At 38.7% G+C, this 23,139-nt stretch overlaps 2 protein-coding genes across 2 annotated transcripts; both read left to right on the top strand.

The window, feature by feature from the left end:
- Positions 1-1,245: 1,245 nt before the first annotated feature.
- Positions 1,246-8,065, top strand: LOC121962272 (protein shisa-like-2A). The gene is made up of 3 exons (XM_042512505.1): positions 1,246-1,436; positions 6,650-6,786; positions 7,878-8,065. Exons 1-3 carry the CDS (start codon positions 1,255-1,257, stop codon positions 8,063-8,065), a joined length of 507 nt encoding a protein of 168 aa, XP_042368439.1. The 5' UTR covers positions 1,246-1,254.
- A 3,319-nt stretch (positions 8,066-11,384) lies between these two features.
- Positions 11,385-23,050, top strand: LOC121940569 (uncharacterized protein C19orf44-like). Its single transcript, XM_042483310.1, is given in 12 exon segments — positions 11,385-11,838; positions 12,520-12,711; positions 13,472-13,599; positions 14,820-15,081; positions 15,083-15,301; positions 15,891-16,254; positions 17,128-17,207; positions 18,671-18,736; positions 18,739-19,183; positions 20,084-20,167; positions 21,961-22,127; positions 22,354-23,050. Coding segments are annotated over 12 exon segments (2,226 nt in total). The 5' UTR covers positions 11,385-11,709; the 3' UTR covers positions 22,444-23,050.
- The last annotated feature ends 89 nt before the right edge of the window (positions 23,051-23,139 follow it).

The raw sequence follows: 23,139 nt of genomic DNA, 5'->3' as shown, positions 1-23,139 counted from the left end.
GTGTTTGTTGATCCAATTCACCCTCTATTTTGTATGTGAGTTATAGTATATTGGCAATTGTGATGCATTTTCTGGGGAAGGTAGCATCGTCACGGTCACTACCGGGAGCTCGCATAAACGGAGCCTGGGTCTGTCGAAGGTGGCAGGACTTTTCACTGGGGTTCACTGCCGAAGCTCCTGGAGGTGTTGTGGGACCAACTAGGTGAAACACTGATGAGAGGAGGTTCCCACCTGTGACCCCAAAGACGTTATTCTTCACTGCTCTCTGACCTTTATATTTAAGCCATAATAGCTGATTGGTGACCCTAATTTATTTAGTGAGTGCTTATTCTTTTCTGGAGCACAGGTTTCTTGTGTTCAGTTGAAATCCCCGTCCGTGTGACGGGGAGGAGGCAGAGCTTTTAGCCCCGATCCAGCGGGGATGGTTTTTAGTCCGTACAGACCTGCCACTCTGGCTCTGCCTCCTCTTTCTTTCTTTTCTATTACTGCTCTCTGGCCTTTCTATTTAAGTCATAACTGCTTATCAGAGACTCTAGGATCTCCACTGAGTGCTTATTCTTTTCTGGAGCACAATTTTGTTGTGTTTTAGTTGAATATGCAATATTTTTTTCATCCACAAGCAGAAATTTTCAAAATCCTTCCCGAAACTCACTTTTTCCTCTTAGAACTCAACTCAGTTCAAATAATAATAAAACTCATTTAAAGTAATTAACAACAAAAACTTATGAGTCAATATTAATCTCTTTTTCCCGAAACCTCTGTGTGATAACAGCCGTGTTGATCTATAAAAATACTCCTCTCTCTGATAATGCAATTCATTTTATTTTTTTCTCTTTTGTTGTTTTGTTTTGTTTTGCTTTGTTATAGCCATCTTGCATAGTATATTTTATATATTTTTATATCTTTGTTATTTTATGCCATATATGTGTTATTGATTGATTTGTGGTATATTTGATTGATATGTGCTACTGTTCTGTTTACCTAAGTTGTAAATTGTTGTCATTATCATTTTTTTAAAATTATTGATGGAGAGAGAGAGAGAGAGAGAGAGAGAGAGAGAGGGGGGGGGGGACGGAGCAGTAGCTGAACCTGCAACCACTCATCCAGTCAGTGTGGAGTCTGCAGATCCAGGATCAGCTTCTTCTCAGTCGTTGATGTGGAGTTGCAGTGATGGGAGATGGGCAGGATGAGAGCGGGTTTTAATGTACGCCACGCCGCATCCGGCTGTCCACGTGCAGGCAGCCCGTCTCCGATATGAGCTCGGACTGCGAAAGTTACTACAGCAAAGAAAACGTGTTCGTGGAGAGCTTCACGTGTCCGAAAGCGGACAGTGACACCACGGCACTTTTCTGCTGCGGGTTCAGTGACCTGAAGTACTGCTGCGATGACCCCAACAGCTTCTTCCCCTACGAGTATGGATACATGTGGTGGTTAAGGTAAGGGGAGATTAATGCAGTCAAATCAAGCTGTTGCGTTTTTTCAATGTAAGAAATGTATAGAGGAGCATGACTGCATGCATCATTTAAATTCCAGAGCGCTGTGTGCATCATCAGACAGGTTTTTCCTGCAGCAAAGTGTAAATCTGCACAAAATAATCTAATTAAATGTTTATTTCAAAGGGAGGAAGCATATTGATGAACATCAGTATAACATACAAATGTAAATATGCTGGAGTCAGCAGGACAGCTAATTTACATCTGTAGCCCCTTGGCAGGAAACAGCCAATAGAAATATCAAGAAAGAAAGAAAAAAGGGGGGAAACGAAAGAAAGAGGAGAAAAAAACATTTAAAAAAATATATAGAGGAGGATGAATGCATGCATCATTTAAACTCCTGAATGCAATGTACATCATCAGACAGGTTTCTCCTGCAGCAAAGTGTAAAAAAAAATATAATAATAATATATAATAATTTGATTAAATGTTTATAACATCAGTATAACATTTGAATGCAAATATGGAGTTAGCAGGCTGCTAATTTATATCTGCAGTCCCTTGGCAGGAAACAGACAATAGAAATGTGAGAAATGAAAAAATGTGGATGGTGCACATTTTTTGTTGTTTTGGTAATGCAATTAATTTTATTTTTTTCTCCTTTTTTTGTTTTGTTTTGTTTTGTTTTGTTATAGCCACAAAGATCTTTGTGCAAGGTGAAAGAGTCAACAGGTGTTGCACGCATGTATTGTGGATCAGTGGGTAAAAAAGGACAAGGAGCTTTAATGTAGATGCAGTGCATAAGAAGAATTCAGATTAATAGATCCATCAACTCTGCCTTAGACAGGTGTGGGGTTGATCTGCGACAGAATCACCTTTTTGCATCAGTGTGTTGAGAAGTTGATGATTGCATTTTGCAGCTCATTTGGCTTCAATCAGACAAATTGGCTGTGATCAGTGCCCAGGCCTAATTAGGACAACTTTTGATTTAGAAAACACTAATGGCCTTCAGAAGTATTCTGACTCATCTTGCATCTAAGGGAATTTTAATTCCATCTTGCTTTCTACGTCTTGTTCTAACAGCTAAGGGACTGTTCTTTATTTATCAGAAGAATTGGGTGGCGGGGGCGTGACTGTTTTTAATTATTTTATCTTGTTCCTCTTATAAGCTGCAAATGTTTTTCCTTTCCCTGAGCGACTTGGAAAAGATGCATGGCCCTGCATAGCCATGTGAACCCGACTCTGATACACATAGACCAGCCGGTTCTCATTCCGATAGTCGTCATATACCGCCGCTTTGTCAGGGCTTTTGGCGTAAGATCCCAATGTCAATGCCACCTTTTTCCATCTGCATGAGATGCCTCTGGACAGCATCATCTGAGAGCACAGCCGGTCAGAGCTGGTCGTGTTGTTATTGGAGTACGAAGGGCGGGGGGGAGGCGTGTTGAATGGATCCATAGACTGTATATCAAGATGGACAAAACGCTCCTACTTGCCACCCCGTGCTAAAGTTAGGTTAAAATATCCAAGGTATGGGCATTGCCATCTTACGAGGGTGATGTCATTGAGAGCTGAAAACTGTGCAGTTGTTGTATCTGTGGTGGAGTTCCAAAACAACCGCCCAACCAATCGGGAGCAGCTCCATTGAATGCGAGCACATGGATCGGCTGTCACAGCTACTAATCGTGTTGGAAAATCCCCTTTTTGTATAACTGAATAACTTTTTAAAACTGAACTTATCATAAACACAAACTCTTGAACTAACATCAGGGTGATGAGAACTACCTTCAGTGAGAGAAGCAGTCTTTGGGAAAAATGTATTTGGCATGTGTTTTTTTAGTTTTGAGTTTTTAGTTTGTTTTATGTCCCATTCACTAACATGGAGGGGTGTGCTTTATGACCTATACTGCAGACAAACACCAGGGGCCGATATAGATTGAAAAGTTACACTTTTGGGGAGCTGTCATGTTGTCCATCTTTATTTACAGTCTTTGGATGGATCCGACAAACCCTGTACTTTCATTTGGGAAAAAAATGGGAAAAAATACTAAAAAATATGTCCTATTATAGGGGCACACGCAATACCATAACTCATGATTTTACAGCACCTTGGAGCCTAAAAACATGCTGTTGTCACTCAGAACAATGTTCCTTTTCACTCAGATGTTCACTCAAAACCCTTTTCTGAAAATTTACAAGTTATTGCAAGTTAACTCTTAAAAATTGTCTTGTGCTGCATTCAGATGCCTTTCACATGCATTTAAACCTTTAAAACATGAGCAAACTGGTTTGATTTCTTTTAAAATTATTCTACGTTAAAAATGTCCAGAAAACTGTATTTATATCATAATAATTTAGTAAAACTATGATTAACCTTTTAATGTATATATTTATCTACTTTTTGCATTTTATTCTTTTTCATTTATTTATTTTTAATCTTTTTTTTCTCCTAAATTTCAGTTTTGTTTTTTTTTGTTTTTTTTGTTGTAACTCCTAACGTAACTTTTTCTTGTGTTTTTGATGGAAATCAAGTCAATTTGTACAGTGAATAATGTTTTGTTGTTCAATTATTTTTGTTGTTATGCTTTTATTATTTCAGCTGCACATAAGAAAATCAAGTTTTGGGAACAGTTATTTTTTATTTTTATTTTTATTTTTTTTTGTTCTGTTGCTTCTTGTTATCTCAGACCAATAAAAACGATTGTTTTATGAAAAAGACATTTGTAGCTAATATGCAATAACACATTTCGGTGCTTATATTTAAAAAGCCCAAGATGTCAAGTCTTATTTGACCCATTTTGTCCAGTGTGTAAAATTCTTCACCCTTCAGCAGTGTAGTGAAAATCCAAGTAATCAATCATTTTTTATTCGATTTTTATTTTCATTTTTATTATCGACCAACTCATCCATGAAGAAATTTCACGTGAGTGAAACTAGCCGTCTCTGAACAACACATCTGTATATTCTGCATCATTATGTGTCATTACATGTAAAAAGACTTCCACTTGAACATCAGATTGCTGAATGCTAATTGGTCTGTCAAGGTTCAGAGTAGGCGTTTGTATGATAAGCTATGAATGCAGAACATAACAGAAGCACTCTGCTGCTCAGAACTGAATCACACTGGAAACATAAGCCAGTAAATACATATTGTGCACATCTTCTAGATGTCTTTCATATTTCCATCCAGCTTCATTTTTCTTTTTGTCACAGCGGGCAGATGTATTCAGGGAGGGGAAGAAAAAGCCATGTTTGACAAAACTACGATGGAAACACGTATTTTCACTTTTATAGGTCACATGATGCTATGGCTATGTGTTTTTCAGTAGGAAGTTGGAAACGGTGCCAGTGACTCACTTAAAATGCCCAGCTTTGGTGGCATTATCACAGAGGAAGTGCCACCGATTTCTTTCCCACTTTTGGTGGCACAATCGGGGGTGAAAATGCTGCAGATATCTTGCTAAATAGCATACAGTTTTGTTGGCACAATCATGGATGAATATGCTACCAGTGTCTCACTCAAAACAATTTGGTGGCATTATGGCAGAAGTGCCACCAGTTTCTTTCTTTGGTGGCACAAACACAGCTGGAAATGACTTTGTCTTGCTAAAAAACAAGATGGGCTTCGAACGGCTGTCTGTTTATTGGTTTCGAACAGCTGTCTGCAGTTTGTGTGCTGTCTCCTCTACCTGTTACACCACCCATCATCTCCTCCACCTTCCGGTGACAAAACCCCCTCAAACATTTAATCAGAACTGTGTCGCAACGCACGTAGAAACGCTGAGATGATGATAAGTAACTTATCTGTCATTTGCAGAAATGTACCATGGTCACATTTTGTTCTGGGTTGTGATTTTCTCACATTGTGCCTGTTTGAATTCAGAACAGTTTTTGTGCATAAACTGAGACTATGTAAAGGAGAAAATGGTCTCTCTTATCTCTGCCACACATAGTCTCTTCCCAGGCCATTGTCATGTGCAATCATTCAAAATGAAATAATACATAGTGTATTTTTATATAATCCATAGTATACCGTCTTGTGCCTGTGCAAATGGCAATAAATGAATCCAATTAAGTCGACCCAAATGCAGAACACAGACCAGGAGGCACACAAAATTTAATTGCAGGAGTTACTAAAAGCAGGAGATAATTAAGGTGAATGAAAGGCAGGAAGTAATTTGCAGGCAGGTGAGTGAGGGTGAGTGAGAACAGGAAACAAATATGCATTAATACAGGTTATAAAAACACGAAGAAAATACCTGTTCACAGAGACACTGAGCATAAGCCTGAGCGCAGCTGAGCAGGAGGAAAGCCGGGGCGATATGCAGGAGAGATGGTGAGCTGATTGCAGGCAGGTGTTTTGGAAAATCGAGTGGTGATGAGCAGATAGAAGATAGCCGTGCAGGTTGAGCAGAGGCAAAAGAGAGAAGAAGCACACACACTCACAATATGCAGACACAGAGAAGTGGGCACCACAAATGGGAAAAATCCTGAAGCACGCTTGTGACCGTGACAGTTTTCTGTGAATGTACAGATGAGTCAGAGTCTCAGGAATTGCCTGACATGTTCCTCACAGAGTGATCGGCTGTACGAATCTTCCTCTAACACCACAGTGAGTCACCAGCTATCTGTGACAATCTGTTAAGATGTTAACATAAATATTCATTTTCTCCCATGTGAAAACAAGCAGATGGTGTCTGTCCAACACATTAAACAAACGTACTAAAAAACTCTTCAGTTGCACAAAATCTCATCACATTAGTTGTTTTTTTGCCAGTATTACAGGTTTGGAAAAAGAATGAGAAAAAAAACAGTCAGTTTGACTCAGAGTATGAAAATGCTACCTTGCATGCAAGAATAGCACGTTATGCAAATCCACAAATGTCAATCTCATGATGGCGCTGGACAATTTGAATTCTTCAGTTACCTTGTCAGAAACTTCAGCTTCAAACAACGCAAAAAGACACCTTTTGTTGTGGTATGATGCGCACCAGACACACGTAAGTCTTACGGTGCATGCCCACTATACACAAATACCAATGACAAGGGTCGCCTCAGCAAGGAGGACATTGGACGCGAGAAGTACAAGGCTGAGGAAGTAGGAAGCATAGCATGATCAATAGTCATTTTGGAGCAAAATATAAAAATGACATTAAGTTTAACTTGAATTATCCTTTAAATTAAAAAAGGCCGTGTCTCTGCTATTTGTTTTTCAGTCTCGGAGCTCTGGTGGGTCTCTCTGTAGCAGCCGTGGTTCTTCTCGCCTTCATCGTCACTCTGTGCGTCCTTTGCTATCTCTTCATCACCACCAAACCCAGAGGTCTGGACAATGGGCTGCCGCTCCGAGCGCCAGGTACTGACTGCATTCTGCTCACACGGCCATAAAACACTGAATCATGCAGCACAAGGCAGTGGGAGTATTTGTATTCGCTACCTCCTTTTCCTTTTCGGATATGAAATACTTATGTTGTTTACTGAGTATGTCTGCTGGTTGTTCTGGTGGTTTTTTTACATATATTTTTATTTCTAGTCTTTCATTTTTGGTATTTGGTATTTATACTCTCCTCAGGCTGAACAACTTACACCTCAGTCAGTGTTTTTGGGCCTTTAGGTTGAGGTGATGTAACACCTGATAGAACCGAGGCGCGGAGTTACCAAAATAAAACAAGTTCTTTCACCCTTAGGGACTGTTTAACGCAATGTACATGCTTTGCATTATTCATTTTTTGATAAATTTGGCTTTGTTCATGCACATGGCATAAACTTTGGCAAGACTGTGTATTTTTATTTAATCTTGGAATTAACTCAGTTCTTACAAAAAGTATAAAATACATTGTGGAAACAACATTACATTCAGACTGTTCAGTGCAAAAAATGTGCCATTGAAACTCATTCAAAGTATAAAAACGTGCATTGTATTATTTCTGGGTGTCATTCTGGGCTTTTGCCTTGAAACTTATAATTTTTACTATTTTCCACCTCATTATATCATTTTTTTTAAACATATTTGGCATATAGAGAAAATACATATCCACCAGGTACTGTCACAGTCAACGTTGCTGCAAATCACTGACAGATACCAGGCTGTAATGATCAAAAAATCTACTCTGTATGTAGTATATTGAAAATAATTCTTTTTTTTTATATGTTTTCTTTCATGTAAACACACAGTGGCATCATGACAAAAACCCGGCATTTAAAGGGTTAAAATTCTGAAAATTAATGAATATTTGACATTAATAATAAGGACTGATGGTTAGGAATGAATTGAATGAAAGCAGAAAATAATATATTAATTAAAGCTTGATTTTGAAAGCGCATTTTGTGCACAGAGCGATACGAGTGTGTGTAATATTAAAGCAAACCTTAGAGGGTTAAATAGTCCACGTCTGTGTGTCTGTGACGTGTCCTGCAGGTCTCTTGAGTGAAATTTGTGTCTTCCAGGCTCGACGTCGAGTCCTCAGGGACCAGGGCCGAGTCACAGCAGCGCCCCCGCTGGTCCTCAGGGCCTCAGGAAACACTTCCTGCGGGGCAAACTGGACTGTGACAACCAGCCCCCGGACCCCGACCGCCTTTTCCAGCGTTGTTTCATGGCCACTGTGACATCGATCAACGTCGAGGGCCCGACATAGACTGGCGGACTTTTTGGATTGTGAAGACGATCAAATATTTTTATGGTGTTAAACCAGCAGAAGACAGAACTGAATACAGATCGTTTTATGGTTTTAATTGGCTTTGGGCAGATGAGACGACCTGAGTTATAATACATTAATCAGAGCTCATTTCCCAGAAGTCCAGAGGCTGTTAGCACCTGTCGGCCGTGCATTTTATGTTTTTTAAGAAGTGAAAATAACATGCAGAATTCAAGACTTGCTTTCAGAATGAGATCCGCTGAGAAATCACCTCAAAGCGTTCTCTGAATGATGATTAACAGCTTAACATCATGAACTCAGACGCGCTCGTGCTGAACCTGAGAGACAACAACAACTTAGTGGACTGTTGTGATGACACTGTGCTGTGTGTTACGTGTTTTTGTGTCCGTTATGGGTTCTTCGTGTTTAACCCTTTGAAACGTAAATATCTGTTTTCATGTGCTGCCTTCAGACGCCTTTCACAAGCTATTTAACATTTGAAATCTGAGCAGATTAGTCATCTTTCGAAAAACTTTGGGGGAAAAAGGCGATGGGCAACTTGGCGAGAAATGTCCCACAAATTGCAAGAATTTAAAGGTGATAAGAAAATGACCTGAAAATTTGTTTTATGGGAAAGTATTAGTAGAACATTATCTAAAAAGGAAGAAAATGTCTAATGTATTTATATGTATAACATTGTGTAACAGAATTTTTTTCTTTTCTTTTTTAATTTTTAGCACTTTTTGGCCTCATTTCTCATTTGTTTTGGGAGGTGTATAAGAAGGTGGATTTTATTGTGACCTGTTGCTGTTTTTCCAACGGAGATAGTGCCACAAAAGGCAGAGAAACTTCTGCATTTTCATGCAGGATTGGGCTCCCAAAACCTGTATTTTAAGCCACACGAGTGATCTTGTCCTAAAAATAATCAAGTGTTTTTTGTGCGTAACCTCACATTTGTCAAAGTGTTGCTGAAACAAAGTTTCATTGGATCCGCTGCATAATATTGTACAAATGCAACATATTTTAAGTTTGCAACAAGAGTACATTTTTTTCTGGGGATTGGTTTGTTGTCTGTTAATGCACTTTGTAAACTCTATTTTTAATAACGAATTGTCATCCCAACTTGCCGAATATCACCGTTTGGTCAGTGGACTTTTTCATCTTCATATGACACTCTCGGTATCCTCCTGAGTCTGTTGTTGACGCTCTGTGATGGTTTCTCAATTTCCACCTGTTACATGCATTGTGTCTTTTCAAAATAAAACAATGTCGGTAAAACACCTCACATTTACATTTATTTCTTTTTTGCATCCGTGTTTGAAACTAAAGTCACTGACCAAACAGCGTTACTTGACAAGCTGGGACTGAGGATGGTTGTTTTTAAAGCTGCTGTGTTAATGAATTCGTTTTCTTATTCTTATTATACAGGAGATCATTGATTATCAATTTACGGTCCGCCGGCTAAATCTGGTGGCTCCCCAGCCGTTTTCTTATTCAAAATAAAAATCAAGTGATTCACAATGTGAATTGTTTTTGTACTTTTAGTATACATAGGTGACAGGGTGCAAAAAAAGCAGGAAAAGAGAGCTTGATCATCAAAAAATTGTGGAGGAAAGTTCTCGAAAATTCCTAAAACCCTGGAAACATGTATGGGGCTATTACAACTGGCCCTTGGCCTCCTGTAATTTTGCAAAAGTGGCCCCCAATCAGAGCAAGTTGAGCATCTCTGATGGAGATGTTTTGTTATGGAAATGATCTAAGTGTTGATTGAAAAGAAAACTGTTACAGTTTAAAAGAGAAAAAGAAAAAGAATTCAACTTTCCAAACTTTGCAGTTTGATTGTACACGTTTTATACAGTTTCCTCATGACTGACCGTCGTCGCTCTGATGCTCTCGTCCTCAGACAGTTTGTGTTTCGCTTCAATGGTGCTGAAAAGAAACCAGAGCTTTATGTTGTAGCTTCACCTCTACATGTCGCGTCAAGACTGCTCAGTTCATTTTTCATGTCGATCTGCTGAGTTTGTGAGCTCATTAACGACCTCATTAGCAGAGCTCGTTATGTTTACTGTCATTGTACAGCAAGAAATGTGGCAGCTCAAGTGCCTCTTACTGATAAATGTGTCTTTACCAAAGTTGTTATTAAAGTTATGCGCTAAACCTGCTTGTGTGCTTTCTATCTTTGATATCTCACATTTTCCTCTGACTTTACGTAATGCATTTTTTATGAGTTAAGGCTCCAAAGCTGCTGTCAGAGCTGCTCACATTATTTATTCTCTGCAGAATATTTTTTGCCCGTCATATATGGAAACATCCAGCAACTCAATTTACTTTTGTTTCAAAATGCATGAACACATTTGACGTTGTCGGTTATTTGAGCATAAATTCAAAGATGACACTCAATGTTTCTTATTTATGCTCTTTGTTTTAAGCACAGCGCATCAGTCGCTGTTGTGGAGGCGTTCAAAACCATCAAAGGTGAGCAATATGACTCAGCATAAAGAATGTTTTTCTTTATCAAATCGTTAATTTCATTCATGGTATGTGGTTTATGTGGCAGGAAATGGAGCCCAAGAAGAACAACGAAGTTCTCAATAGCTCCACTAAGAAGTTTTACAAAACTTTTTGCTTTGTTTTGTTGTTTTCTGTTTTATTTTGTGACCTGTTTCTCTTTCTTTTTCTCTGTTTCTCTTTACATTTATGCACATATTTATTTATTTATATAGTTTATTCAATATGGACAATGCAAATGCAAGTTAATATAACTTCAGCCTTTGACAAACAAGCTTTACTAACTGATATTTCACATAAAGATTACAGCTATGGTTTCCAACTCCTGTCCCTGCGTAGGCTTTTAGCAAAGAAAATGACAAAAAAGAGAAGATATCAAGGTTGTACACAATAATGTGCAAACAATGACAATGATGGTGAAAAGAAGACACAAAGGTAAATAATCACATCAAGATTACATAGAAGTACAACATGCAGTAATCTTTATGTGAAATATCAGAAATTAATACAATAAAGAAAAAAGACAAAAGGATGCAAATATCAAGGTTACATACACTTATATAAAGACATCATAAAGTAGTTAGTAATATTTTATTTTATTTTATTTTATTTTATTTTATTTTACTTTATTTTATTTTATTTTATTTTATTTTATTTTATTTTATTTTATTTTATTTTTTTTATTTTATTTTATTTTATTTTATCATTTTATCATTTTATCATTTTATATAACATACCAGTTGGGGGCAGTAATGCATCATAACGTTGTTTGTCAACCGCCATATAAGCTCAAGAAGAAGACAAAGGACCCAGCTGTAGATGCTCCATGGAGACAAGAGACGCCAAAGTAGGCATTTCAGGGCTAAAAGTTGGCTAAATAAACATCATGACATATTTTGTGCTCCCCAATTGGTGTGAAATTGGCTCTTTGGGACCTTCAAATTATTTTTATTTTCAAAGTTTGCTAGCAAACACGGTTTTAGCCTCCAGCTAACGCTCGTGTCTCAGCAGAGGATGAAACAGCCGCAAACTGTTTCCGCTGCTAAAACAAAGTGTCAACATAAAACTTTACACATCGAAGTGTTAAAAGTAATATTAGTCAGACTACTTAGATTAGTTAGAGTGTCAGTTTAAAGATGTGGAAACGACGCGGCGGTCGCAGCTCGGCTCTGGACCGAGCTCAGGCGCTGCTGTCCGGCAAGAGGAGCAGCGGAGGAGCCGCCGAGTCTGTGGAGGAGTCTGCGGCCCAAACGCGGGGACACACGGTGGGTCTGAGGAGCCACAGATGTCTCAGTTAACTGTGGCGTTACTCTGAGTGATTTCAGTCTGCGGCCCAAACACGGGGACACACGGCGGGTTTAAAACCTAAACATTTCTCTGTAAACTGTGGTGTAACTCTGGATGGTGTTTCACCATGCAGTTGTTATTCCTTATTTTTATTTTACTTTGTTTTGCTTTATTATTTATTTATTTATTGCTTTTTCTTCTTTTTCCCAGATATTTCATACATGACTCAAGCATATTTAGACATATAATCCAGCAACCAAAAAGAACCAGAGCACTGCAAACAAGCCACATAAAAAACGCAAAAGACAAAAACACCAAACAAACATGCAGGGCAAACCATATACAACTATATGGCATCAAATCAAAGTGTCATTTAAAGTTTTATGAATGTCCAGTATTTTCTCAGCTTTTCCATCTCGCAGTGTGTGTATTTTTTGTAAATACTGCCCCATTTCTATTTTGAATTCTTGTATTTTAGGTTTCTTTGAGTCCATTACATTTATGAACAGAATATTTTTCATACAAAGTAAAAAGATTCAAAATATTTTTTTCCCAACCATCATTTCCATTTTTATCATACAAAAAAATGTATTACTATTTTTCTAATTAAAGCTTTGAACCAGCTGATGTTTATAGACTCTTGTCTTTCCTCTCCTCAGGGTGTTGTTGGTGAATCTGTGAAAACCAGACCTGTTTCCCCAAACACACACCTGTTATTGTCAGATCTGAGCGACCTGTCCTCAGTCAGCTCAGCACCTGAACATGGACCTGCTGACACCCTGGACTCTGCTGCTGCTGCTGCTGCTGCTGCTGCTGGGAAGAACCAGGGAAGAGAGGGCGACTCTACAAAGGTAGACAACTTTAGAAACACACACACACACACACACACACACACACACACATATATGTGTGTGTGTGTGTGTATACCTGTGATACACTTACAAAAGGGTGATGGGTGTCCCCCCAGCCGCTTTCTAATTCATAATAAAAATAAAGTGATTCACACTGGGAAATTGTTTTTGTACTATTAGTCACCGTAAGGTGTCAGAGTGCATAAAACAGCATCAAAAGAGAGCTTGTTTATCAAAAAAGTGCCAGTGGAGGATCCCACACCCCCAACAGAGGTCCGAGCTAAGACCCTAACATCGTAAAATTCTAGGAAATGCACAAAAATCCCCCAAACGTCCCAAAATCCTAGAAACGTCCTAAAATCATAAAAATGTCCTAAAATCATAGAAACATGCTAAAAATATAGGAATATCCTAAAATCCACTGTCCTAACTGTCCTAAAATCCTAGAAATGCCTTAAATTCCTAGAAAAGTGCTAAAAATCTAGAAATGTCCTAAAATCCTGGAAATGTCCTAAAATCATAAAAAGGTCGTAAAATCCAAAAAACATCCTGAAATTAGAGAAACATCCTAAAATTCAAAAAACGTCCTAAACTCTTAGACATGTCTTAAAATCCTCGGAGCATGTACGGGGCCTCCTGTCATTTTGTTGAGTATTCCTGCTGTTTTCGGTCCAGGACATAAACTCAATAAGATTTCAGAAACATCCACAGTTGGAGTCTAATTTGACAAGAAGCCTCCATATTTGGTGTTTTCTTCCAGGACCTCAGACCTCAGAGCTCTCTGGGTGGAGGCGGGAGCAGATTCCTGAAGAAAGCTCCACCATCTGTAACCATCAGCAGCCAGTCACCTGTCAGGAAGGGCCACATCCAGCAGGACCCTGCACCCAGGTACGGCTCTGTGAATGTGAGGTCAATACATGGAATATTGAGCACGTAATAAAAAAAAGCAATCTTTTACCACCACCTGATCCATTGTTACCCCCCTTTCCATCAAAGTAGCTCTGGTTCTTTAATTGGTTACATTCCTGTTTGTTGGAAACTTTGTGATAACTATGAAACCAGTCGACGTTTCCACTAGTTTTACAATGCACAACAGAGAAGTAAACAGCAGTAGCAAGGTTGCAGATCACATTGATTGCCTGCAGGCTTTTGTTTTGTGACTACAGATATTTGTTTTTACCCCAAAACAAACAATTAATGTGATAAAAATACATTATTATGCACAAGACTCCATTCTCTCTTTCCAGTTATGACTTATGAGTCATAAGTGGTCAAAAAAGTTCCTGCAGGTAACCAACTTTTTGGGTTTCAAACCAATTTGTTCTTGGTCGAAATGCTTTGAAAAGTTTGATATAAGGTGCTTCAACTGGAACCTGTTGTTGATGGCAAAAGGGGTTTGATTCAACACAAAATATGTGCAGTTCTAATATTTATGAGGAAAAAGTGACGCATGCACACTTAAGTTTATTAAAGACAGCGTTTTGATCCTGCTTGGATCTTTGTCAGGTTAGATGTTTGAAAAGATGAAACTATACCTAAATTTATACATAATGTACACCAATAGTGCATAAAAATAATATATCAAATTTATATAATATCAAGGTTAAGGCAGAACAGAAGTGATCACCAATACATACAAAAAAGACACCTAAAAATAAATTCCAAAAAAGGATAAAGGTCAGATTGCAAAAAAGGGTCATAATCCAATAAAGGAATAAAAATCCCAATCAGAGAAGACACGCACTTGTTAAATCAACAAAAAATCCCTTATACTTGTGTGCCAGAGTCTAGAAACCCATAAGAGCCCTCACAATAAAAACATCATCATTTAATTCTGAGAAAATGTTTAATGTCGTCCTCTTTACTTAAACTTCTGGGAGTCAGAGACTGCAGGGTGAAATGTAGAAACTGTCTCTGGAGGAAGAGAATATTTATATCTCCTCCTCTAATCTGAGATCTAATGTGTTCAGTGGCAATGTATTTAAGAGAGGCCACAGGGCGATAAGCCTCTCTGAGTATTAAAAAAACAAACAATAGTTCTAATATTTCCCCAAACTCAATTTCTTTGTTATTCTCTTCTTTATCTCTCGTTCGTCCTCTTTGCTCAGGAGTGTGTCGTCTTCCCAGCGAGGCTCTCAGACTGCTGCTTTGACGAGACTGGCTCAAATTGAGAGCCGCATCCGCAGCCGAATGCAGGTTCAGGAGCCAAAACCTGCTGAGAGTCTAACCTCTGACCTGAGAATCTCACCACCAGCAGCCGCCCCGACTCCGGAGGCGTCTGTGCAGCTCTCAGCGCAGCCCAGCAGTGACCAGAGCCCGAGGGGGAAACGTTTCCTCAAGAACAGGTCGGGCAAAGCTGCGGCTGCGGCTGCGGCTAGCGGCTGCTCGGTCTCCAGAGGCTGCAGATGTTGGTGTCAGGTCCAGGTCCAGGTCCAGGTCCAGAGCTGCTGATGTTCCCTCAGCAGAGAGAGCTGTGAGTCTGGAGAGTGATGAAGAGGACATGAGGAAGCTGCTCGGAGACTCGTTTGACTCAATAGACGACAGCGTCAACATACCAGGGAGGCCGTCTGTGAAAAGAACGGCAGACAAGGTACCTTTTGTTTTTGTTTGGTTTTCACTTCCTTTATTTACAATACAATGGGCTTCGTGCAAGAAATGATACACATGAACAAGTTTTCGCTTTGACCCATTTATTTCTGATTCACCAGTGTTTTCTGCACTGATCCCGATGACTGTAATTTCAGTAACTGTGCGTCCCTCTGCTGACCAGAGTAAGAATTTAACTAAGGACATTTACTCAAGTACAAATCTGAGGTTACTTTTACATTATCTGAGCATTTTAATCTCATGCCATTTTCCACTTCCACAATCTCATGCCATTTTCCACTTCAGCTGGATTTATGAAATATAGTGAGAATCGCAAGATTAAGCAAGATACAAGTTACATAGCCTGCTTCAGCTGCCTCTGCTTAAAAAATGGTATCGTCTTATTCAGATTCTGAAAACTTTATTGTCTGTCCTGACAGAAAATCGTCTCAGACGTGGCTCAACATGCAGTGCGAAACGAATTTGGATAAATACATGTACAGCATGAGTACACACAAATGTACAGAAAGTGACTCTGTGGTTGTTACTGGGTTTGTTTTCGGTTGAAAAAACACTGTACTTTCCTCTTACAGACGTTGAGCAAAAACAGTCGGAGGATCCGCTCCTCACCTCCTCCCGCTGCTGTCCGTCCCTCCTCATCCTCCAACACAGCACCTCCTCGCTCTCCTGCGTCTCCTCCTCACCGTAGTTCTCCTTTTCGATTCACCGGTCAGGCTCAGGCCCGCTTCAGCCCCTCTGTGCTCTCCCCAACCTCCTCTCCTCCCCGCACCTCCCCATCTCCTCCAGGGAGACCGAACTCCTCTCATCACAGGGCGGGGAGTCCACAGCGCTCCCTGTCCTCCATGTCCAGCCGCGGGGAGGTGGTCTCTCTGGAGGAGCTCTTCTCTGTCGGGCCTGAAGATCCCCACAGCGAGGCGAGTTCAGTGACCTCTGAAGGTGAGAGCTGAGTCGACTTAAAATCAGCTGAGTTCTCCTCTGAGTTTACCACTTATTGTTTTAACCCTTTGATCAAAAAAACATAAAAAATGATAATTGTCCCACAATTTGCAAGAAATCAGTAGATTAATAAAATTATTTTTTAAAAGATAATGAAAATATCTATAATTTTAATGTTATGATTAAATATGTGAAATTATTTATTATTATTGTTATTATTATTATTATTATTATTATTATTATTTACATTATTATTAACATTATGATTAATTTTTTCATAATTTCTTTTCTCGTTTTTTTTTTTTTTTTACTTATTTTGCATACTTTTTTGTGTCATTCCTTCTTAAGCTGCTCATTGCCTTCTTCCCATGTTTTTAAATTTAAAAAATCAAGCCAGTTTTCTCAGGTTTCAAAAGGTTAATGACTAATTGATGTCGAATTATCCAGCCTGTCGTTATGAAAGACAGAAACCAAACAGGATGCTTTTGTCCATTAATCATGTTTTGTTCTCCGCTCTTCATCTCATGCATCATAGATGGACAAGAAGGTACATAAATCATTTCTCTGTCGAGTCAGAATTATTACAGAATAATGTGCAGTGAATCACATTATGACAGGCTCATCATTTTAATGTAACTTTAGGCATCATTCTTATGCTTTCACGTGGGAAATTACTAGAATGCGCTCTGTCATGCTCCACTTTTGAACATATAATTTTGCCATTAAATAATTTTTAGTTTTTGATCTTGAGGTTCTTTTAATGTATATTTGATGTATTCATGGATATTAGCAGCGTATTAAATAATGCCTCGATGTGAGTTCTGTGGCTGTACACTACTGTTTTTTTCGTTATGTGATCTTTTGTTGTTGCAGACTTCAAAATAAATGTTATGACGTTAGACGACCTCGTCCCCGCTGCTTTTGAGTTTACTGAAAAAACAACAGGAAAGGAGGTGAGTGATGACAGAGGAAACGTTACAGATTAACTGTATGTGATGTATATTGTTATCTGTGCTGTATTGCAATCATGAATTACTTTAAAACTAGTAGAGCTTAACGGTCCAGTGTGTAGGATTTAGAGGGATATAGTATGTTTCCTATAGTACATAATCACCTAAAAATAAGAACCATTGAGTTCCTCACATGGGGGGAGCGAGTCCTCGGCTACAGAGATCGCCATGTTGCACCGCCACATTTCTACAGTAGCCCAAAATGGACAAACCAAACACTGGCTCTAGAACGAGACATTCACATTTTTGTGTCTGCCACCTTTGTTAGCAGCCCCTCTGCGACGAGCAGCATCTGAAAAACACTGATTCATAACATGAAACTGCTTTATTTTGTGTTTTTACTGCTTTAAATCACTGAGTCTTTTTGTTTTAAAGAGGAACAGATCTCTGCAGATAATTCAGCCCCTGGTAAAAAAAACACCTGAACATCTGGATCAGAAAAAAAGTGAACACACATTAGCAGGTGCTTGTCACAGACATCCGAAAGCATCAGAGAATCACTGCTTTGTCATATAAAACTGATATATTCCGTGTTTTTACCGGATTAAATCACCTGGTGAGTTTGTTTTGGAGAGGAAGACACGTCTGTGACTAATTCGCTTCCAATAAAAATCTTCATGAACAATTAACACAATTCTAACTGGGAGAAGTTTCAGCTGGTTGCAATCTGCAATTTCATCATTAGACTCCAATAAATCCCCCTAAATCGTGCACACTAAACCTTTAAAGCTAATTAAGTTAAAACAATAATGTAATTTTTGGCCATTGTTTCTATCTGTTTTGAAATAATTTTACACACTCGGGCAAAAAACTCAAGAAGCAGATTAATTTAAACCTGCACTGTATATTTTTGGCAACTTGAAAATGTTGTTAGCAATTAGCACACAGTCTTAATTTAGGAATACATTTTTAGTATTAATATTTTCAGACCTACAAGAAGAGCCATGAAATTTGTAAGAGGCACAGACAAATGACGGTTCAGTTTTAACATGAAGACAACGTGGGAAGGATTCAAAAATGCCGATGTATAAACTCCCTTCACCATAACACAAACATACACAAGACAAACAAGAAATAAGATGAAAATACATAAAAAATGTATCAAAAAAAAAGAAATAGATACATAATAATAATAGCAGAACAAGAAAATGTTTCTCCTACATTCAGACATCACAAAAGTCCAACTTCATCCCATCATACAGTTAACATTTAGTGAGATATGCAAGACTTCCATCCTGCTCCAAACAGAGGAGCTACAACGGTTCTTATGGATCTACAAGTTAGGATAATGTCTAATGAATTAGAGTAAAATTGTGCATTTTCTATTTTTATTTTGGATCTCATGAATCCTCTGAAAAACCTCTTAAACTGATGCGTTTTTATTTTTCTTTCTGCTGCCTTAACAGAGAGAAGTCAAACACAGCACCCCTCGTCCTGGTTCTCACAGAGATCAGCAGCAGTCAGGATTGAAAGAGAGAAGAAGAAGAAAGAGGGGCCACAGCAGCAGGAGGAGGAGGAGGAGGAGGAGGAGGAGGAGGTGGTGGAGGACTACCAAAGTGACTTTGACAGTGAGAGCAGGACAGGTTACAGCGCCAGTCAGGTTTCAGAGCACCTGCAAGGAGACGGAGATGAAGAGGAGGTGGTGTCAGAGGTCAGAGACGAGGACTCAGACGTGTCCCGCCGTGGGAGGACAGTGGACGATTACTCGAGTGCCTTCTCGGACACAAGTCACTCCTGCACCTCACAGACGTCAGATCACAGTCACACACTCAGCAGCAGCAGAGACTCCAGATCGTATGTGTCACGTGACAGCCGGACCTCCTCTCGCCAGTTGAGGAGGCGTTCTTGCACCACGAAGGTTTTAAAAGAGGCTGCAGTACAGACGCAGCCGGATCCACTGGCTTACACCAGGCCCACTGGTTAGTATGTATGTTTGTTTAAAGGGATAGTTCAGATTTTTTGAAATGGGGTTGCATGAGGTACCTATCCACACAGTAGGTGGCGGTGGGTACACCTCCAGTTTGGAGAAGCAGGCAGGAGTACCACTACAGAAACCAAGAAATGTACTGCTGTGGACGCAGGCAGCAGCAAAATGTATTTTAACGCCTGGAAAACACTGCATGTATGAGCAGCATGTGACGGCAGCCCTGCAGACTGCTGTGTGATTCACGCCTGTGGTGTTCACACTGACAGCGTTGTCGCAGTGAAGCTTCTGCAGGGCCGCCTGCTGCTGTGAGTATTGCATTTCTACAATTATAAGCACATATGCTGCTCATTTATGAGGTCGTGTAAGTGGTATGGTATGGTCAACTACACAGTCCTGCAAATGTTTCACAATAAAATGCCTTGTATCAACAACTGATGGGATTCTGTCAACAGAAATGTTGTCAGAGAACTTTTATTTTGAAACAGAAGCAGGAAGTAAAACAGATATATTTGAATTTCCTAATCTCCGTGACAGAGAAAGACTTTGAATTTGCTGTAAAAAAAAAAAAGTGGTATAAAGTCAAATCATTTATTTTCATGTCTTTATCTGCTGACAACAGCTTGCGGCATGCAGAAAAAATTGTCACTATCCCTTTAATATGAAAACGTGCTTTTGCAGAATTTGGGTGATTTTTTTTTTCTAGAAAAAAAAACTTCTCTCTGATAGACTATGGAAAAGTACCTCAGAAAACCGCTCTTCAAAAGATCCAAACTATTCCTTTAAGATGTGGTAGAGTCACAAATCATCACTCACGCTGTAACATCTCATCCATCATTTATTACCATTAATTTGACATGTGGACACTGGAGATGTTTCTGTTCGTCCTCTGTAGGTATTTTTGGTCCTGCAGTGGGGATGACTTACATGGATCCCACCCCAGCGGTGACTCACACTGTCAGTGCAGAAATGGTGGAAGGTAATTAAACAGAACAAAATACAACACAAATACATCTACACCTGGATCCAGATCAAAACTATAACGGAAAGAGTATCAGAGTTTGTATAAACGATGATGCAAAAAATTTTATGATTCTCTTCATACAAGCAAATAAGAAATATAATATTAATAGTAAGTAAATAATTTAATTAAATAATTAAAATATTCTAAATAGTAGATAAAAGGTAAATGAAATAATCACAACATAATCATAATAGATAAAATTTTAAAAACAATAAAATAATATACCATCTAGTAAAACAGACTAAAATGTAGACATAAATAGTGAATAAATAAATAAATAAATAGGTAAAGTTCAGTTAAAAGATAAACTAAAAAGGTAGGTCTTGAGTTTCCTTTTAAAAATATTCAAAATATCAAGTGAGTCATAGTCTGACTGCTGTGGTATCAACCTTTAGATTTAGTGCTGCTGCATCATCAGGTGAAATGTTATTGAATCTTGCAGGATTACTCTGTTGATTTAGACTCTGCCTTCAAACAATTTGTAAACAAACAAAAAAAATAGTACAAACTACTTTTTGAGGAGTGTACAAACAATATATCTGCACAGCTGAATAAATGTAAGGAGATAAAAACACTTTGGTACAGCACTTGGTTCTTGTGATAATAAAACTTTCCATTAAAAGTAAAGCAGCTTTATTAATTAGAGGTGAACGCCACCATCAACTGAATGCCGGAGGGCACGCTGTGAGGCTTTCAGCATTTAAAACATTGGGGTAGTTCAAGTGAGGAGAGAAAGCAAAAATGCACTGACGCAGAAATACCTGATTAGAAATGCAATAAAGCGAGAAAAACATGTTGGATACGCTGAGTGCTTTGCAGAGAAGCAAGCACACCTGCAGAGATCTTAACGAACACCCTTTCCTGTCCCTCTCCAGCTACCGTGTTATAACGACAGTAAAAAGTTCAACTCAGTTTCAAAAATTCTCTATGTGCTGCAGCAGCAAATGAATGAAAGATATCAAAAATATGTTGGACTGACTGAATAATACGGTGACTCATACTTGCCACTGAGCACAGCTAACAGAATCCATTTATAGATGAATAGACAATGTGTGTTAGAAACATTTAAAAAGAACATGTTTGCAAAATGTTCCCAAAGTTTTCTCATACAGTGCTACACTAGACTTAATAAGTGATTGAAACAGGGCTGCAAATACCAGTTATGTTACAGATTTATTCGTAGATTATTGTCTTGATTAATCATTTGGACAAAACAGAACAGCCTGCTACAATATTCTAGTACAGACACTCAACTTGCATTGCTTTGGGGCCACTTTTGCAAAATGACAGGAGGCCAGGGGCCAGTCACTGCAGCCCCATACACATTTTTAGGATTTTAGGACATTTCATTTTTGGATATTTCTACAGAAATGTGCGACATCTCGCTCCAGCACTGACTTTTTCGACAGCTCGCTCCAGCACTGACTTTTCCGACAGCGTGCTCCAGCGCAGAAATGTGCAACAGCCCCGCTCCTTAAAAAATATCTCAATGATTAATTTAACATACAGATAGTTGCAGAAATAAGCACTCTATTCTTTAAAAGTATATATTATGCTATTGGGTACATGTATTTGTCAAATCTGTTATAAAAGCTGAGGTGTGGTAAAGACAAACATTTTCTTCCTTAGTGAGTCCTTCACAAGTAAGACCACATTTGCCTTAAACCCAGTTAATGTGCTTTGTGCTCAGCAGGTTTGAAGCCGTCGTACTGACTCTTTAGTTTTTATGTGTCTCGTGTCTCCCGCAGCTCTCAGCACCTTCAACCCAGCTGCATTTGCCCTCAATGAAATGTTCAAACAGCAGCTTGCCATGATTCAGCAGTTCGTGGAGAGCAACCGACATCTTCATTCCAGCCTGGTGCAGAGCCTGGGACCGCCGAACTACAGATACACCACGCTGGAGGACACCAAGGAGGTAAAAGACACCTAAGACATGTTGACACAATCACATACTCATGCAGATTTGTGAATGAAAATATTGTATCAGCAAAAGAAATGAGTGTTTCATCGCTGCTTTGAAGCCTCATTGGTTGAACACACAGTTTGTAAAAGAGCTCCGCATATTTATTTTTCAGCACAATGAGATATTTACTGCACACAGCTTTTCTGCATTCGCTGACATTTTTTCATTATTTCGGCAGTACATTCGCAAGCACAGACCTCCCAAACTGACAGTGGAGGACGCCTTAGAAGAAGTGCTGCAGGAGATGAGAGACAACCATCACATCTGAACACCGGTAATGAATGTCCTGGATTACTGAACCCTACATGTGTGGAACAAGGTTTTTTTTTATTAAAACAAGTTTTATACAGAATTAAATCATATTTTTATATTATAGGAAGAATAGTGGTATTTTTGTTAATTAATCATAAAACATGCCGTGATGATTGTAAAAGCGCGATCATGTCAGTGTTTACATTTGTGTCAAAGTTAAAATCATGCAGTGTGTAGCCTCTGTGCATGAATTGGATTGTTTAGTAAATTAATTTTATTATTCAATGACCTCATTCCTGCTGGTGAAATAGTGAAAAGAATCTATGTTGTTGTTTGTACACTCAGAAGAAATAATGACGTGTTACACCTTTATGACTGTCCTTGTGTTGTAATGCACATTCTAAAATAAATCCCAAAAGAGGAAATGCAGTGTTTGAAAATTATATCCCCTCTGACAGTTTGAAAAAAATAATTATCCTTTAACAATTAACCTTAACTACAGACCTCTGCAACATATTATTGTCTCGTATAATTTGGATGAACTAGAGTGACTCACAAATGTATTACGCGTAAAGCTAGTATTGTGGAACAATAGAAAACTCAAACTATATTTTCTTGTCTGATGCTACAACAAACAGAAGGACAAAAATGACTTACGCTTAACTTAGCAAAAAATAAAAGTATAAGTAAATAAATACTGAAAAAAGATTAA

The sequence above is a fragment of the Plectropomus leopardus genome, chromosome 3 (genome assembly GCF_008729295.1).
Source record: "Plectropomus leopardus isolate mb chromosome 3, YSFRI_Pleo_2.0, whole genome shotgun sequence".
NCBI classification, from domain to species: Eukaryota; Metazoa; Chordata; class Actinopteri; order Perciformes; family Serranidae; genus Plectropomus; species Plectropomus leopardus.
This window is presented reverse-complemented; position numbering and strand designations above follow the sequence as displayed.